This window comes from Sinohyriopsis cumingii, chromosome 7 (genome assembly GCF_028554795.1).
Source record: "Sinohyriopsis cumingii isolate HCF-2022 chromosome 7, ASM2855479v2, whole genome shotgun sequence".
In the NCBI taxonomy this organism is placed as follows: Eukaryota; Metazoa; Mollusca; class Bivalvia; order Unionida; family Unionidae; genus Sinohyriopsis; species Sinohyriopsis cumingii.
Genome location: NC_142967.1, coordinates 29,428,504 through 29,448,725, shown reverse-complemented (window position 1 = coordinate 29,448,725; position 20,222 = coordinate 29,428,504). Strand labels below are relative to the sequence as shown.

General features: G+C 33.7%; 1 protein-coding gene across 2 annotated transcripts in view; it reads left to right on the top strand.

The window, feature by feature from the left end:
- The first annotated feature begins 3,317 nt into the window (after positions 1-3,317).
- Positions 3,318-20,222, top strand: part of LOC149794949 (uncharacterized) — a 72,610-nt gene continuing 55,705 nt past the window's right edge. The window contains exons 1-3 of one of the 2 annotated variants that reach the window (XM_089964611.1): positions 3,318-3,514; positions 3,804-3,916; positions 17,592-17,749. In XM_089964611.1, the coding sequence (XP_089820737.1) occupies positions 3,849-3,916; positions 17,592-17,749 (226 nt within the window). In that variant the 5' untranslated portion in view covers positions 3,318-3,514; positions 3,804-3,848. The remainder of the gene's footprint in view (positions 3,515-3,803; positions 3,917-17,591; positions 17,750-20,222) is intronic. The other variant, XM_089964610.1, reaches the window with a different exon arrangement.

Here is a 20,222-nt window from a genome sequence, read left to right as displayed (position 1 = left end):
AGTTTTATATTTAACTGATTTCCCCTTCGGATTTGTCATGCACTCTTGGTTGAAATAAGTTAAAAGGTGCTATAATTAGAACACCGACACCATTTGTATGTAGTGTTCAAAATCACAGTTACCCATTTTAATGCAAGATGAACTGATACTGCAATTGGCAAGCTAAAAGGTGTTATAAATTTGGAGCACAGGCACAATATTTAAATAGTGTTCAGAATCCAGGAAATATTTGAAAAGCTTTCATTCTAAGATTCTTTCTTAGTGTAATTTTTATAGCAATAGTTGAAGAGGTTTTGCAATTACAGCCAAGAAATAACAGTCTCCCTTTTTACACTAAATAATAGGTCATAGTAATCCAGTTTAAGTAACCGACAAATATCCATCCCAACCCAAGATACAGATTTTAAAATCTAAGTTCAATATCAATGATGTAGTGGTTTAAAAAATTCAGCTGGAACGGGGAGGGTGAAACGATGTTTGAACGATACCCATCCTAATGTGCACTCTCAGTAGAAATGTAGATACATTAGGTTAAATGGCAAAATGATAGCATGACTTAAACATCAAAGCAACTGATAATAAATTCTGGAATTAAGGTATAGTGATCCAGTTTTTGTGTGTGTAACAAATACACACCAGTATCAACACACAATGCAAGTTTTATGAAAATATGTTTTAATACATAGGAGGTACAGCACAGATAGGAAGGATGAACACAATTTTTAAGCAATTCTAATATACCTTGAAAATTAGGTCACAACAATCCAGCTCAGTTAATCAACACACAACTATCGTAGGGAGTACTTTTAATGCACATTTGGTGGCAGTGGGTGAAATGTTCGTGTAATTATAGCATACGAATTTTTAACCATTGTTTTGGTATTAAATAAATCATAGAAAATAGGTCATAATGACCCATTTTTGGATTTTTGGTGCACAACACATGTTAAACCTAAGTTCACCCATCTTAGGATGGGATGGATATTTGTCGGTATCTAAAGCTAACAATTAGCTGCAGTCATCTTTTTCAATAGAAAATGTTTATTAATGCAGATGAATACACACACACACACACACACACACACACAGATATATATATATATATATATATATATATATATATATATATATATATATATATATATATATATATGTGTGTGTGTGTGTGTGTGTGTGTGTGTGTGTGTGTGTGTAAGAACACTTCAATTACTAACAACCTGATGAAATATGCATTCCCCAAACAACAACAAAAAACGCATTCAAAGGAACCATGAACCAGTTTTTATATTAATAAAATTACTGAAGCAAGAAAGTACAAATGAAACAAGCTAAGTTTGATTCCATTTATGATCACGATGTACTTATAGTTCAACGTGTTTCTTGAGAGTTATGAATGTGTATGTGTGTGTGTGTGCGCGTGTGCGCGTGTTGCATCTTTTATTTAATTTCTGTGTACACATTGTAAAACTTACAATATTATGTTTTTAATAACATGATGTCAAGTCTTTAATTTACCTAAGATAATTTTACTCAGTTGCTTTCGTACTCAATAAATCATGGAAATTAGGTCACAATGACCCAATTTTTAAAGCACAACACTTGATAATCCAATTTCACAGATTGTGCAAGTTTAATGTTAATAACAATGATCAAATCTGAGTTTATAAATAACATGATGGAACCTTTGGATAATATAGCACACCTGTTGAAGTATTCTAAAATCAAGAAGCTGATAGATGTTTTACAAACATCCATAGCGCAGTTCTCTTTCTCTGGTTATATTACAATACATGTTGTCCGGACTTTTCGCATAACCAAGCAAATGCTGCCATGAATCTGCGATTTGTTCAGTATAATATCTTGCAGTCTGAATAAGAACGAAAACATCACCCAAATTTTTAATTTGATTTATAAAGATAATCTTGTCCAAAACTTAGATATCGAACCTGCTGCACCTCGACTTATTACAGTTATAATTCATAAAAAAAGAACCATTGACCCTATTGGGGTCTGTTCAAAAAAGAAGACATGGCATAATGTTATTAAAAAACATAATACTGACAGTTACTTATGTATGTATGTATGTATGTATGTATGTATGTATGTGTATGTGTGTATATATATATATATATATATATATATATATATATATATATATATATATATATATATGTGTGTGTGTGTGTGTGTGTGTGTGTGTATATATATTCATCTGCATTAATAAATGAATAAATGACATTTTCTATCAGGAAAGGATGATTAAAGCTAATTATTGCTAAATATCTGTATTGGATTTGTACACAGGAACATAGGAATTTTTGTGAAACAAATCTGACGGCATTAGTGCAAGGCGGTGTACATGTTAGTACCTTCAGAATTCCGGTCTGCCAATAAACAGGTGTGTGTTTTACAAGCTGATAAATATATCCCGAGTTCATAATGGCTCTGAATTGTTGTTTTTTTTATTTGTTTACTTCTGCCCTATTTGAGAGTCGTTGATGTGCTAAAAAGTAAGACGTCTGGCAGCAAAAAATAGATTGCAGTAGGTTTATGGGATTACGTGCGTTGAACTAAGGCACAGAGATAATATCGTACCACGGTTGCATACACTAGTACACACAGCCTTTTGAGAAAATATAGACATGTCAGCGCATAGACAAAACTTTGTGTGATGATAGTGATATCGGAAGAACATTTTGTTAAGTAAAGACTGCTTTATAGAGATGTTTGCCTCAAGAAAATCATTGTTGGAAATATAAGCTTTAAAGACACATTTACAGTTACGGACAAGCTCCATGTTTGCTATCAAATTTAAAATAAAATTATGATGTGTCTAAATGTTTCAGTTCTTTTTAAAAAATTAATCTTTTGCGCATTAAACTTAAACCTCGCAGACAGGAAACTACGTGATTTACAACAACAACAACAAAAAAAAAAAACCCACTTAAAAACACATACCTTATTGGTTGCAAAATTGTTAAATTCATATTGTTGGCATAGTTTTATACTTTTCTATTATTTTTCAATTATTTCATCGAGTCCTAAAATGTTATCTGATGTCTATAATTGTCGTTATCTTCTGACATTGTCATAATCCATATTCTACCCGACTTCGCGTCACTTTTGTTTGCTAACCACTCAGCGTCGTGGGAGGAGCCGGCAGACTAGCATACACTAACATTTCGGGGCGTGAGTCATTAAAAGTCAACGACCGAGTACCATTCGGATGACTTTGATTAATAAAGACCTGCTCTTATATACATGGATCTATCTTGATTCCACTCAAGATCTCTGCCAGTGACTTGTTGGCCTAAATTAAACAACGGATTATGCTAAGTCCTCAAGCTCTTCAATTGTGATAGTGAAAAATGAATTGTGATTTCACTTACAAAACTATTTGTGTGGACTTCAAATTGAATGAACGCAGATGATATATTAAGAAATTCTGAACCGCACTGTTTCCAGATTGCAGTCGTTTGCGAGAGAAAAAATAAGTTTTCCTCACTTGTGTAAAGTAAGTCTGTCTTTTTGGCGTAGAATAGCATCTGAAACAGTACATTTTGTTGCATTTATTGCAGGATTTGAGAAAAACAGCAACAATTTAAAAAGGACAACAAAAACGGGAACAAGAAAATAAAAATGTTTATTTCTAAACCTAAATATTATTCAGACTATTTCATCTATTACATCAATATCATTAAAATAGTCTTAGGCCATTTCAAATTATTCAATATTAGAATTAGTACTTATAACAAGTCACTAATTATACGAATCATAATTACTGGTGTGTTCTTTTGGTTAAGGTGACAGAGGTGAGCAAGTCTAGCAATCCCGTAGTTGCAGAAAGGATGTCGCTGCTAACATCATCGTCTAAAGATCCTTCAAACAAAATTCATGGTGGCAAAGTGGACCCAAGGTAAGAAACAATTAAAAGATCAATAAAAATTCATTGTATGCTTCCACTTAAATATCTTCCTCCTTCTTATATGTGCTTTTTTTAAAAAAAAGTTAAATACATAAGAAAACGAAAGTAATGTAAATTTCGTGCTATTTTCTCATTTTTCTTCATTCATCGGTGGTTTCGTTTTACTCTAGTCCATGAGAAGCATTTGCTGTCTGCGTACAAGAGTCGAGCAGAAATGTTTGGAAAAATGTCCAAATAAAACCGACTCAAAATCTAAACTTTCTTTCTTTTAAAAATCTGTTGAAAATGTTTTTCGTTTCGATCTATCAAAAAATCGCTAACACATCAAATCATAGACTCCTTATTTCAGTTATATAATGAAGAATTATGACTCGTGTAAACACCAACATACACCTTGCATCAAAATTATTGTTATTTTGAGGTCATAGTGTGGGGTATTATTTATAATTACGTAAGAACAAATTTATGAATTCTTATAAAACAAAACGAATCATTGCACCAAATCTGTAAAATAAACTTTCCATATGTAAATTCACTTTTCAACCTGAAGCAAATAAAAAAAAACATTCAATAACTTTTATAATTAAATTATCCTGGAAACGCAGCGTGTTGTGGGATGCTATTTATTATCCACTGAATGGGCACATCGTTGGACCAATTACGTTAATTGGTTACCCTTTCTTCTCTTACTTATTTCCATTGAGTTTAATGTAACGTTTCTGCGTCTTTTGACTCATTAAAAATCGTATTGTCAGAAGAAGAAAAAAGTACGACGAGCATTTCATTGACGATTTGTTAACGGAATACATTTCAAGGTTCGACCTTGCACTGATGTACAGTACAAATGTATTCTGATATAATCCTAAATTTCCGATGAAGAAAAATATACATCGATTAGAATCGTTTCTTTCCCGCTATTAAGTTTCTTCCATTTGATGTATTTTACGTTGATGAATATCCCCATTAATTGTGCAAAATGTAAAGAAGAGTGAATTTTTTCTCAGTCTTGAAGGCAGTAGTAAATGCCAATTGGTACAAACTCATCGAACTTTGTTTAAGTTTACCACGAAAAGGGTATTGATATTTTACAAAGTGTAAGTACTTGTTTGTTAATTTAAAGAGTTTGTCCATATAATTTCCAGGACATATATCTTAGTAAGTGTAATTCATTTACTTCATTTGCTTAATTTCCGGCGCACGGAGATCTTAACTTTACTTCAAATACCTTATTTTCTTCTCAAATACCTAATGTCTCATTCAGCCTCCAACAAAAGATAGCGAGGAACATGTATATAAATGTGTGTACATAAAACAGGAGATGAAAATATTCTAAAATTTCTAAATGAATCGGAGACCAGGGCGACACACGCCCCTCTAAATCTTATGACAAGAACTCCATACAATGAGTAAAGAAGGTTTAAAATTTGTGTAAGCATATTACGATCAAGGAAATTGTACTATTTATTAAATTTATATGTACTAAAAAAAGAGTCATTGCCTCTTAAATACCGATGAATGAGAATCCGCCATGTGCAACACATTTTACGCTTATTACATACTGTTAAGGAATAATTCTCTTTCACATTTTGTCTGTTTTAGTTTTGGTTTAGTCTTGTTGGTTTGGTGTTTTACGGCACGACAACAGCATTAAGTTCTTTAGCAAAGTCCCTTTGTCAAGGATACGTAACTGTAGCCGACCCAGGCTGATCAGATGGTACGATTCAAACCTGCAAACTTGCATTTGCGTGTCAGGCACCCTAAAAACTTAGACACCGCGGCTTCTACCTCAGTATTAGTCTCTGACGTGCAGGAAGACGCAGATAGCATATTCTACATCCGCGAGCTCGTAGTAGAGTGTTTGGAACTACGGAGGAAAGAAAAAGTTTAAAACTGAAAATTATGCACGAAGAAGCAGACATCAAGCACCAACTATTTAGCCTTTAACATAATACTCTGACTCATGTTTCACATTATACACACATGTATGATTTAAAGATTTTAATAATAGTGTAAATACCTTGTTAGAATGTATATAGTATCACAGCATTTTATCTTGTATTCTTTTTAACAAAAAATGTATGGGGTCATCTTTAAAAAATATAGTGAACAGAGTCTGTCTGCACTTGTATTCGTTATCTTGCTTGTTAATTATATACTTTTACGTTTTATCTGATCTCACATGAAATATTTTCACAATTTTAGATTGGATATATGTTTGCTCAATCATCATGTTCTTTACCTATGCAAGCAAAATGACCACACAATAAGAATAAATATATAAAAATAATTTAAAATGCAACGGAAACTAAATTAAGATGTACTGTGTATATACTCACTTATAAATCAGATCCATCCGCAAACTTCATAAACAATAAGAATAAATATAAAAAAATTATTTGTCTGCGCCCGCAGATTGGGCCTGTGCATTTGTTAGGAGTAATCGGTAGAACAAACAACACAGATCCTGCTATTTTCAGTTGGACTCAACTTACATGCGAGTAAATGGTTGATGTTGCTTTTAGTACAGAGAACATACATCTCTTTGATTTGACCTGGTTTGGGGGTTAACGGCACATCAACACTTTGTTGGTTACCTCATGCCCAGGAAAGTGGAGTCAAGTACCTTGCCCAAGAACACACCAACATGGACGATCCGGGCTAATCCGATGCTCGGAATTGAAACAGCACCTGTCTGATCACGGTCTAATACCTTGGCCAATCGGCCACTGCATTTACTAAAAACATTTCAGGTAATTTTAAAATATTTGCTACCAGAACAAAATGCATTTGTGTATAAATATTAGAATTAACACCATGAAAATACTTTCAACCATTAATTGTAATAATTCACATAGCATTTCATTATGCGCGTTAGTTTGGTTAAAAAATAAAAGTTATCATTAATCGTCACCTCCGCAATTAAAAACCTTTTTTTTCTCTAGATAAGTTGTAACTGTATAATCAAAATCTATGTTTTATATTTGTTTAAATTGATTTATATTTTTTTAACTTGAAAAATACATCTTAAAAAGAAAAATACAAAAAGATAAGGAGTTTTAATACATATGCGCATTTTATAGTATGTATCACAAGCTTGATTTTAAAAATCATGCATGCATGTCTCTCTTACGAAACCGGTCACTTTTACTAAACTTTCATTTATGGTTGTCATATGAGAAAAAGAAACGAAGAAAAAAGATATTTGCTGCTTTCATCTAAAATAATCAACATGCCAGCGGTGAAGGTGTGCTGTGAAGCTTGGACTTGTTCCTCTCTTATTCGTCGCACTGTCTGGGCTTATGACGAAGTGGGTAAATTTGCCTCTTATTAAAATAAACCAAGAGACAAACATGTCACTCACTTATCATCACTCAAATCCTCTTTTAACCTGGACTAAAACTTTCAACCCTAAGTTCCAAACTCTATATCATGTATATGGTTGACTCCTTTCGTTTACCGATATATCTTTTTGTATGCAGCCTATATATTTCAGTTTCAGAAAAAGGGGTGGGGAGTCAGAAGTCTTGATATCAGAAGACAAGAACGAACACGTAATTTCAGATTTAGATGGTATTTTGATTGAATAAAGTTTTGATAAATAACTCAGATTACATGCATGTACTCAAGAATGATCATGAGCACAAAAATTACGAACGCACAAATTTCAAACATTTATATATCCTATAATTAATCCTGCAGAGAAAGTGGAATAACGAAAATGTTTTGCTTATATTTCTACATATATACCAAATATGAATATGTTAGGTCTTAAACCAAGGGGAACGAGTACAATTGTTATATTCAGACGGTTGTACAACTGGTATATCCAGAAGATTGTACAACTGGTATACCCAGACGGTTGTACAATTGGTATACCCAGACGGTTGTACAACTGGTATATCCAGAAGACTGTACAATTGGTATACCCAGACGGTTGTACAATTGGTATACCCAGACGGTGTACAACTGGTATATCCAGAAGATTGTACAACTGGTATACCCAGACGGTTGTACAATTGGTATACCCAGACGGTTGTACAATTGGTATACCCAGACGGTTGTACAATTGGTATATCCAGATGGTTGTACAACTGGTATATCCAGATAGCTGTACAGTTGTTATAACCAGACAGCTGTATAAGTGGTATACCCAGACGGCTGTACAACTGGTATACACAGACGATTGTACAATTTGTATAACCAGACATTTGTACAATTGGTATAAAATGACATTTGTACAATTGGTATACAATGACATTTGTACAACTGGTATATCCAGATTGTTGTACAAATGGTATGCCTAGAGAGTTGTACAACTGGTATACCCAGACAATTGTACAGTTGGCATACCCTGACGGTTGCACAGTTGGTATACCCTGACGGTTGTACAATTTGTATACCCAGACGATTGTACAATTGGTATGTCCAGACGGTGGTACAATTGGTAAATACCCAGACAATAATACAATTGGTATACCCATACGTTTGCACAATCGGTATACCCAGACAGTTGTAAAATTGGTATACCAAGACAGTTGTAGAAGTGGTATACCCAGATGGCTGTACAATTGGTATACACAGATGACTGAACAATTAACATAACCAGGCAGTTGTACAACTGGTATATCCAGAGGGTTGTACTAACTGTATATCCAGACATTTGTACAACTGGTATATCCAGACAGTTGCACAGTTGTTATACCCTGACAGTGGTACAATTGGTATACCCAGACGGTACAAATGGTATAACCAGAAAATTGTACAAATGGTATACACAAACAGTTGTACAAATCATATATCCAGACGGTTGTACTGTTGGTATACCCAGACAGTTGTACAATTGGTATACCCAGACAGTGGTACAATTGTTATACCCAGACAGTTGTACAGTTGGTACATCCAGACAGTGGTACAATTGGTAGACCCAGACAAATGTACAATTGGTATACCCAGACAGTTGTACACTTGGTACACCCAGACAGTTGTACAGTTAGTATTCCCAGATGGTTTCGTTAAAAGGAAGCCATGAATAGTGTGATTCGTCTCAAATTAATTTTGTTTTGTAAAGTAACTGTCTTGTCATATACTAATGTATTCACACGATATCAAATTGATTTACAGATATTTCATTAGCTGTCGTGCAACAGGGGTTGAAATGAGCGTAAGATCTTAATATTTTATATAAAAAAGTTGGTTAAAATTATAAGTAGTAAATTATGCAAATACATATTAAGATTGAAAGTGATCCTAATTAAGAAGATTTTATGAACCTCCTTAACAATAGGGTTTAAATTATTGGCACGTAGGAAGACAGATTTTAGATTGCCACTAGTACGTAGGGTATGTATTTCCACGATAATTGCTAATTTTATATATTTTCTTTATCAGAAATATTTTCCAGAATTAGTATTATATGTTTCACTATTGTTTGCCATTTCCAAGGAATATAAGTACATCACATCCCATTAATAGTAAACCGGTACGAACAAATGATTCTTGCATCTATATCCTTTTGCAATATAATTTCGTTACAAATCATTCGTAGTTTAAACTTAATAATATATTCTATTCAGTTGGAGTCAAATCAGCGATATACCCGGATATTCGATAAATGCGATCTTCTTTATAAATGAGAGGTACTATATTTAGAAAGGAACGGATGAACTACTTCAATAATGTACATGTCTCTATATTTTTTACATAAAATTTCAGTAATTACTGAATTTAACGGGGATGGAGGAGGTCGCGAAGCCTCATTTAAATATCATGTCCATAATGTATATAATGTTATATAATGTTATACACGAACATTGATTCTGTTCATTTGCGTTTACTTTAATTAAGTAAACAATGAATTATAGTTATTATCTTTCGTTTTATTTTCGTTCCGTTTGTAACGTTCGCAAAATCTTCAGTAAAAATACTCCTAATCATTTTTTTATTATAAATTAAATGCCCTAAAGTGATTAAACGATAGCATACATGTTGTCCATGTATAATTAATGACTAGTTATTGTCTTTTCTTAATAAACGCGAATAACAACAAGAACAGTCACAAAACAGCAAACGCTTATTCCAATATAGTAAAATTTGGAGCCAAGTAAAAGCATGTTAGGAAATTCATTACTGGTGAAAAGTACGTGATTCACATGTTTTGCTATACAAATTTTTTAAAGTTAAAGCAAAATTCATTGACAAAATATAAAAATTCTATTCGAGCGTGCATCACCTAGCTGTTTTATAGTGACATTTAATATTCAATTAAGATAAAGACAATCAAGTTTGACACTCTGGTCGTGTAAGCGTTTAAAAAGAAGAAGAAATGGAAAAGAAAAGCTCGAAAATGAAACTCAGAGAGGTTTAAATATACCGACTATTAAATAAAATCACTAAAGTACACAGTAAACTCTCTCTCTCTCTCTCTCTCTCTATATATATATATATATATATATATATATAAGTTTCTAAAGATAAAGATGTCAAATACTTAAGATAGCTTAGTTTAAATAATGTACAAATAATATACTCTGTTGCATTCAAATCTGTATTTTATTAACTCTTCCATAACGGCAACAAGTTTAACTGTACAGATGATCACAGCAAGAACTTTATATCAGTATCACGGTCACATTCTTGGGAGTTAAATTTGCTGGTATAAAATGTCATTAAAATTTATGTCGCAAGTTTTATCAAAAATCTTGGGATCTCTACTTTCAAGTTAACTAGACTGAAAGGGAAATAAATAAATAAAACAAATATGTGCATGCCAGAATAACTGAAATACTGACATTCACAATCTTCATTAAATTTTATCGTTAACATTTTAAAATTTGAATTACTGCAAATCGCAGCCAAATAAAATGCCATTACTGAACCAATACGTACATTTATATCTCTTGATTAGAATATTCATTTGAAGCAAAAAATCATGGCGAGCAAATTATCCTGGATGAATAACAGAGCAACATAATTTAACCCACTGATCTGTATTCAGGGTCTTGCTTATCTATGGTAGACAATGTATGTAAGAAAGGGATTTTAATGTTTTTTGTTTGTTTTTTTTAAAAATTATTTTTATTCAATCCGGCATTCAGTGTTTGTTTAGTTAAATTATCCTAAAATTTAGCTGTCAAATTTTACAGTTTATTCTCTCTCTCTCTCTCTCTCTCTCTCTCTCTCTCAAAGAGAGAGGTATCTATGTGTGTATGTATGTATGTATGTATGTATGTATGTATGTATGTATCTCTCTCTCTCTCTCTATATATATATATATGTGTGTGTGTGTGTGTGTGTGTTTATGACATTATATGACATTAATGCTGAATGTTATAACTGAATATGGGGGTGTCAAAGAATGTTCTTAGTAATAATTCTTGAGAAAATTAGATGGACTTTACAAAAAAATTGAAATCTTAAAATGCTTGAAAAATAAGACTATAATATGAGATATGTCTTATTCTAACGATATAAGGAAAACTGACTTAAGTTATCTATTTAACGAATTTATCCGAGTTTACAGAGATATATAGGAAGGATGGAGGAGAGGGAGAAAGATATAGATAGTGAGAGAAATGTATTAAAGCAGAATGATAGCAATAGAAAATAAAGATATAATATGACATCCACTCTGTTCGCCTTCATCTACGAATGTGGATAGTTTACATCTAAATTAAAAGGAAGGAAGGAAAGAAATGTGAAAGGAAATAACGAAAAAATAAATAAAAATAAATAAATTCATTTTGTCTTAGTTAAAACTGTGAACAACAAACACCCAACATATCATAACTCAGTACTGATGCAGTCATAAGTGCCTGTTAGGAATTATGAATCAAAACGGCACCACAGAAACTTCAGAAGCTTAATGCTACAGCTTGATCTAGGCTCCAAATTAAAGGCACGTATTCACATATGTAATCCAAAATGAATGCACAGTTACATTAATAATAATAATAATAATAATCAAACATGTCATGGGACTTGTAAACGATACATCCAAGATTTGTAGACATGGTATGAATGCACAATGGAACTGTTCACCAAAACCTTGGTAAACCAAGAAGAATATGCACGAAGAGGAAAGAATTAAGTAAAATAAGATCCTCAGTTCGGAGCAGGCGGTTATTACGTCGAAAAAGCTGAATCAAAACTGTAAAATGACCGAGTTCTGTCCAGCTTTTATACTTGATACGTGTTGATTTAGTCGTTTAATTTTGCACGCTACCTATTGTGTTTTAGAAGAGCTGCACGCTCGTGGGTTCTTAAATAGCCCATAACAAATACACCCGACACGTTTCAACCTAGATTGTGTGCTATCCATAGACTATCTACTACATTATGTAGGGAAGAACTAACCACACGTGTTGACGGTACCATCGAAGTATTTGATGTAACTCCTCAAGACTGCTTCACTTAAGAAACCATATTGCAATGTAAATTCGTGCAACATTTTCTTTTCAAGAATGCTTGTAAAATGGGTATCTGTTGATGCATTATTGACATGAGCACGAAATGAAGGGTTCGTGATCTTGATTCACTCAAATATACGCATATTTCAAGAGTTGTGATACTATTATGACACCTCTGACAATTTATTTAATGACTATAAGCCTGACAGGATTATTATTCAGTCAAACACTACAACTGGTTCATGACATGCATGCACATTGATATTGATAATGTGCAAGGCAAACGAATGTTGTAATATCATATAGCATTAACGGATGCTAAAGTTGCTCTTTAAAAGTTCCACAGAAAGGTTACTCTAATGCGGGATACAATTGAATAAACCTTCATTTACAGACAGTTTGTATCTACTACTCGTTCAATCAACTCTAAACTGTGGGAATACATAACGAGGATTCACAATCAACGTCAGTTCAACAATAGGAATCCGTTGTTATGGGAATACATAAGGAACATTCACAAACAACATCAGTTCAACAATATGAATCCGTTGTTAGGGGAATACATAACGAGCATTCACGAACAACGCCAATTCAACAATAGGAATCCGTTGTTATGGGAATACATAACGAACATTCACAAACAACGTCAATTCAACAATAGGAATCCGTTGTTATGGGAATACATAACAAGCATTCACGAACAACGCCAATTCAACAATAGGAATCCGTTTTTATGGGAATACATAACGAGCATTCACAAACAACGTCAATTCAACAATATGAATCCGTTGTTATGGGAATACATAACAAGCATTCACGAACAACGTCAGTTCAAAAAAGGAATCCGTTGTTATGGGAATACATACGAACATTCACGAGCAACGTCAATTTAACAATGGGAATCCGTTGTTATAGGAAAACATAGCAGGCATTCATGAACAACATCAATTCAACAATGGGAACCCATTGTTATGGGAAAACATAGCAAGCATTCATGAACAACACCAATTCAACAATAGGAATCCGTTGTTATGGGAAAACAACAATCATTCATGAACAACGTCAATTAAAAAAAAGGAATCCGTTGTTATGGGAATACATAGCGAACATTCACGAGCAACGTCAATTTAACAATGGGAATCCGTTGTTATAGGAACACAGCAATCATTCATGAACAACATCAGTTCAATAAAGAGAATATATCCAGCTTATGGTATGCCAACGAAAAAATCTTAAAAATGATGATTGACAACGAAAGTGTCAATATAAAAAGCAGTACAGATGACAAAAATAGTCATATGCAGTTCGCACATTGTGCAAACAAAACAGTTGTTTTTACTTTTTTATTCTCAGGAAAGGATGAAGTCTTAGTCAGCTTATTGCTACAGAAAATTCATTGGACATAAACTTGCTGTAATATTCTTTAAACATTTATACCAAATTTTATTAAAATTGGCTCATCCAATTTTAGAAATCAGAATTTGTTTTCTAATGGTTGATACAGACACGGAAGTTATCTTAGACATAATTGTATTATTGCACATGGGCGACAAAAATACTGAATACAATTTTAAAATCTGGAGATACGGGTTTGTCACGTGCTTCGTTCGGTAACTCCAAGTTTTGTTTTGTCATTTGACATAGATTACGGATGTCAAAATCGATTTGAAGACCCCGTAGAGTCAAGGGTTTCAGCTTTAGAACGCAGTTAGCCAGTGATATACTTGTAGCTTTGATAAATGTTTTCAGCTTAATAAAGTTCCCTTTATCCTTTTCCACAAGAAAAATAAAACTAAAAGATCACAGATCCCACTTTTGCATTATGAATAATACAGAATGCCATTAAAGTCAAATTTAAAACCTAATCCACGCTGTTTAAAAAGTGAGATATTAAGCTTATGCGCTTCGCAAAGCGTGTACCAGCTAATGGTATTGGACCATGTTTAATAAAGCGTGTATCAGTTAATGGTATTATAGGGACCATGTTTAATAAAGCGTGTATCAGCTAATGATGTATGATCCATTTTTTAAAAAAATGTATCAACTAATGGTACAGTCCACGTTTAGCAAAGTATGTATCAACTATTGGTTTGGTCCATGTTTAATAAAGTGTGTATCAACTAACGGTATGGTCCATGTTTAGTAAAGTGTTATCAGCTGATGATACGGTCCATGTTTAGCACAGTATGTATCAGCTGATGATCCGGTCCATGTTTAGTAAAGAAAAGATTTTTTTGTTGTTGCCTGCAACCAGATATCTGGTGGATAGAAAGGGAAGAAAATCGCGAGCATATAAAGACCAAATTTTCATTAGGCAGATATGGTTGTTATACAGTGGATTTATAACTCAATCAATCATTCCGTGTACTAGCTGATTCTTACTCTGATCGTGTTTTAATTTGGTATTCTAAGAGTCAGGTAAAAAAAAAAAATTGCAATCTTCTACCCGAGGAGTGTTTATTAAAATAAATAAGGTATTTTGTTTACGCTTATGAAAGTATTAATACTGAGTCTATCTTATCTTTAATATCTATTAATTTGTATTTGAAAAATAAGGAAATAAAGAGCAACAGAAAATAAAGAAAAAATCAAACAACCTTGTCTAGGGCTTTTAATGGTATCCACGTTTACGTTGCTTTATCTTTAATACTAAGTGTCAGGAAAAATTCACAACAGATTTGGCCAAACAACAATATGAATGCAAGAATATTCATGATCTAAACAGTGGAAAAACTGCTATTTGCAGCTGCGAGCTTTCGGAACACCGCACGAGACAGCTCCATCCTCACCTAGCCAACGGCCCGGGAATGAAATTATGCAATTGACCTCTGGGTTGTAGCATGCCTAGCTATTGTATTTAGTGATGATGTGGTGTTATTACCGCAACAAGCACAATGCCCCCCCCCCCCTCTCTCTCTCTCTCTGTCTCTCTTGATCAAACGAGTAAGTTATTGCAATTTAATTAAAGCCTATTACAATAAAAACGTCAAGTATGCTCGCTAAGGCATTAAAATTAAACAGGACTTGAATGTCTCAAAGTACCATGACAGGAACAAATATAAATACTTCTATGGGCCTTGGAGGCAGTCATGGTCAACAAGATATCCAAAAGTTTCTCAAATATGAAGTTCCACAGTTGTATTGTACACAATAGTGTCGAAAGCATGCATGTTGACTTTGCTGAGGTACTTTTAACATGGTAGTTTTATGAGAATTGTGAGAGAACGAGCAGATTTCGGGAAGATTCAAACTTTTTTTTAATTACCCCCCCCCCCAAGAATTCAGAATGTTTGCTTTTCCCAACACAAGCATATTTCTACTTTGATGGGATTTGGTTTGGTTTGGTTCTTTTCCCAACACAAGCATATTTCTACTTTGATGGGATTTGGTTTGGTTTGGTTCTTTTCCCAACACAAGCATATTTCTACTTTGATGGGATTTGGTTTGGTTTGGTTCTTTTCCCAACACAAGCATATTTCTACTTTGATGGATTTGGTTTGGTTTGGTTCTTTAGGACAAAACAACACCAATAGCCTATTTATTGAAGAGGCAATTGGAGAAAAGAGTCTTGTATAAGGACGTATCACGGTAGCCTACCTCGGTACTCTGACTGTATCATTAGATCCGGCATCCTTTCGATTGCGAGTGTAACCACTGAACCACCGCAGATCTTGCCTGCATTAGTCTCCTCTAATGATATCGAGGATAACACTAGGTCTATTATATATCCCGAATAAGCAAGGGTAAAGGACCCCCCCCCCCCCCAATAATTCTAGCAAAGTTTCCACTGTATCTTACTAGCATTTTCAGTTGCTCTCACACACAGTACCAGTAACTCGTTTATTTAATAAGACTATCATCGTGGGATATTATGTTTTAGGTAGCGATGTGTATTGTCCAAAAACAACAGAGAATTCCATTGAGTTGCAGTTTGGTTGTGTGATAAAACGATCTGAATCTCCTCACCAAAAACCCAAATGGATATAACTTGTCTTCTATTTATTTAATCCATGGCGTACAATTAGACTGTTAAGTAATTATACACATTGTTAGGAACCAGGTTTAATTTTACTGTCTCTGTTGTCTGTCTGTCTCTTTCTCTGTCTGTCTGTCTGTCTGTCTGTCTGTCTCTCTCTCTCTCTCTCTCTCTCTCTATATATATATATGGTTCGGAGAGTCCAGATATGAGTCTCATTGACTTAATATTTAGTTTCATATCTAGTAGAAAAAAGATGGTTTTATTTTAGCTAGGAAGGCCATTCATTCTAGAAGGTACTTGCGTTTAATTGAAATGTTATGTCCAAAGTTTGTCAAAGTTTTCCACACAGTAAGCACCTAGTGTGTAGCTGGAAAGCAAAACTTCACCCCCGCAGCGTTACATTTCCAACTTCGCGATGCGCTATGAAAAACAAAGGTCTAGAAAAGCGCAAACTTCTCAATTAATTTTATCAGACAGTCCCGTCTTTGTCATTTATAATGACAAGATGCCCTCGGACGTAAAAGATAAAAGCAGTGTAACAGAACTATGATTTAATGTGATGTAATTAATCTGAGGGCGGTGACAGAATTATCGGATTTAACTTGTACGTTAACACCTGCGAAAAGATTAAAAGCAATTTTTCACTCTACGCAACCGATATTGAGTGAAATTCTTACTCTTGTTTTTGCATAATACCCATTGCAGCCTAAAACTTAATTTAAAAAAAAATCAGTTATTAGTACACCAATTTTATGATATAAACGAAGTGTTAGTTCAAACGTTTTTCTTTCTCTTAATGATCAGAGTATTTCTTTTAGAATTTTTCTCTCTGACATCTTAATCCAGTTGTTTATCCCCCCCCAAAAAAAAAAAGAAAAACAAAGACAAAGAAACATTTTCCCCGTGCTTGAAATAATTTCGCTACTATTATTTATAAATTTTTCTCCAACTTCAAAAATGACTATCAGTATTGGCAATTAAGAATTCGTGTAACGTCATTTAACCTTTGCGTTTGAATCTAGCCAGCCAAAATCATACTCCTTTAGGAAGGTTGAAACAAAGTTCCTTACTAAACTTTTATCAACACGGACAATTAAAGTTTCTTTGATATCACGTGGAAAATCGTAGTAAAAAGTATTACTCAGCAAAAATTTCTGATGATTTTTTTTTTCGGGATCTATTAATGAAGTTCCTGCTTTTTATGTTGTATTGATTAGATTTTACACAAAACAAACTGACTATTCACATCAATATACATTTGTTTTGCTTTATATTTATCCAGTTTCAAATCCAAGCGGTATCGAGACAAGCTCCGAACGGAAATTAAAGGACTAGAAAGTTTAATTCCCTTGGACAGATCCACACTTCACCGGAAACTTGACAGTCAAACGGTCTTCCGGCTGATTATAGCCTTCTTCCGGACAAAGACACTTTTCAAAGGTAATTAGTTTTCTTATTAAAACTAAAAAGCAATCTGTTTAAATTTCAGCATGTTCTAAATGTTCAAACACGATCTGGCGGAAAATATGAACGAAGTTTAACATACGCATTATTGCAAGCACGTAAATACAGCCAAATGCGCCCTTTGCCGTAAGAGTCAATTAAATGAGTCACGAGTTGCGAAGGCGAAAAGGTTAGCATCCAGAATTCGTGACCTAAAGGTTGAGAATTCGAATCCTACCATCGGATTAGCCTGGGCTGGTTTTTATAGTTTTGTCCTTGGACAAGGCACTCTACTCCAATTGACTCGGCGCAAATAACCTGCTTGTATTCCTGTGCCGTAAAACACCAGACCAAACTAAACCTCACTTGCGCAGTATACTTTACATCTTTGCAAATAATGTATTTATGTCTGAAAAGTTATCTCCCTTTAACTTTGGTCCTATGGCGCGCATGAAAGATCAGAAAAGCATAAATTGTTTGCATTGATACCTATATGTATGACCTATTTAGTTATTGGTTATATTTCTATTTCACAACACTTTGTAAATTGGAGATATGTAAATGAAAGGAGAGTTTAATCGTCTCATTTTATATTCAACCCCAAATTTCTCTATCGATGTTTATGATACTGAAGGAGAGTTTTTTCTGTCCTTTGGTTTTTTTTTTTTTGTATTCTCAGATTCGTGCATGAAAATAAACGGTTTAAGTCTTAAAACAGTGACATAACTGATCAACCATTTCAACAAATTAACTTGACACTGTTAAAAGTAAATATCAATTGTGCACTGAACTCTAATTGCACGAAGGACTTGCCTGTAGTGCAAATCATCTGATTCTTCCTTAATCTCTTGTGTCTAAGCAAGCCAAAATTGCTCTCTAAAATTGAAGAGTAGCTACCTTAAAGGGAGCATATTTCTACTGGTTCAAAATTGTTGTGACTTATTTTACAGAAGGGCATTAAAGGTAAATGTGTCCTTATCATGGAAAACAAAATTATAATATCCGTTTCAAAGCCTGAACTGTACAATATGGAAGTCATTTTAGGAAGTCGACGAACCATATGGATTATTAGGTGAGCTACAATGTCCCCATGGGACAAAGGTGAGAAAAAGATAACTAAAAAAAGATGAAGAATATGAGTGCATTTAATCTAGCTTATACGGTTGCATTATCTTTTTTTGTATGCATGTGAATTGATTGATATTTGTCCATTAGAGGTAGCAAAAATAGCCATTGCACACTCGTTTTTACAGTTGACCACTAACGTCTATGTAATAACCTAATTTGACTACTATTGTTTCCTTCCCTGTACATTGTATGAAAGAGACGTGTTGTTATTACCATTGATATTTAGACTATTGACCTAATTTTGGAGACGACTACGGGGAAACATATAAACGGAAACCGAGAATTTATTACCGTGAATGCATTTGATTTTAATAGTCACTCCTTTACATAAATTAAATTTCAAAATTGTATTCCCGTTATAGATGTATTTTTCCCCGACATAAATACGATGCATTTTATCTTGTCAGGCAGTGTAAATTGCTACATGTTATACAGCACTTGCGAGTACACACTTATGGCCCAATATGATATGACATGCGAGTACACACTAATGGCCAAATATGATACGATATGCCAATACACACTAATGGCCCAATATGATATACCAATACACACTAATGGCCCAATATGATATGATATGCCAATACACACTAATGGCCCAATATGATATGATATGCCAATACACACTAATGGCCCAATATGATATGATATGCCAATACACACTAATGGCCCAATATGATATGTTATGCCAATACACAATAATGGCCCAATATGATATGATATGCCAATACACACTAATGGCCCAATATGATATGCCAATATACACTAATGGCACAGTATGATATGATATGCCAATACACACTAATGGCACAGTATGATATACACAATTATTGTATAACCTAACTCACATAGTTACATAAGTACTGATACTACTGCTGGATTAACTGATGTTAGTGTTTTAGTATTTTCTTGTACATCCCCCCTGTTATTATTATTATTATTATTTTGTCCAAATTTTGCGAAAGTTACATACCTTTTGACTGAACTAACATATTAGTTATTAGTCCTAAAATTGAGTGATTTCTTCTTATTGATTCGCTACAATTGATTCGCTACAATTCAAGGTTTCTAACACCCACCCACCCACACACACACTCTCTTAAGTTGGTGCTTTTACTTGTACTGTATATTTCACCTTACACCAAAATAATTTACAAGAACGATGCTATTTAGGCGATAATAATGCTAATGTATAATTTCTATACTAATTACGTTGATTCTCCATTTAGACAAAGCTCTTTTTATACCCCACCTAGATATATAAAGTTTATCTTCAGCTTAAACGCTGTGTAAATTTACTCGTGGGACAGTGATTGGTGCGGAATTTGTTTAGTCTTTGTGC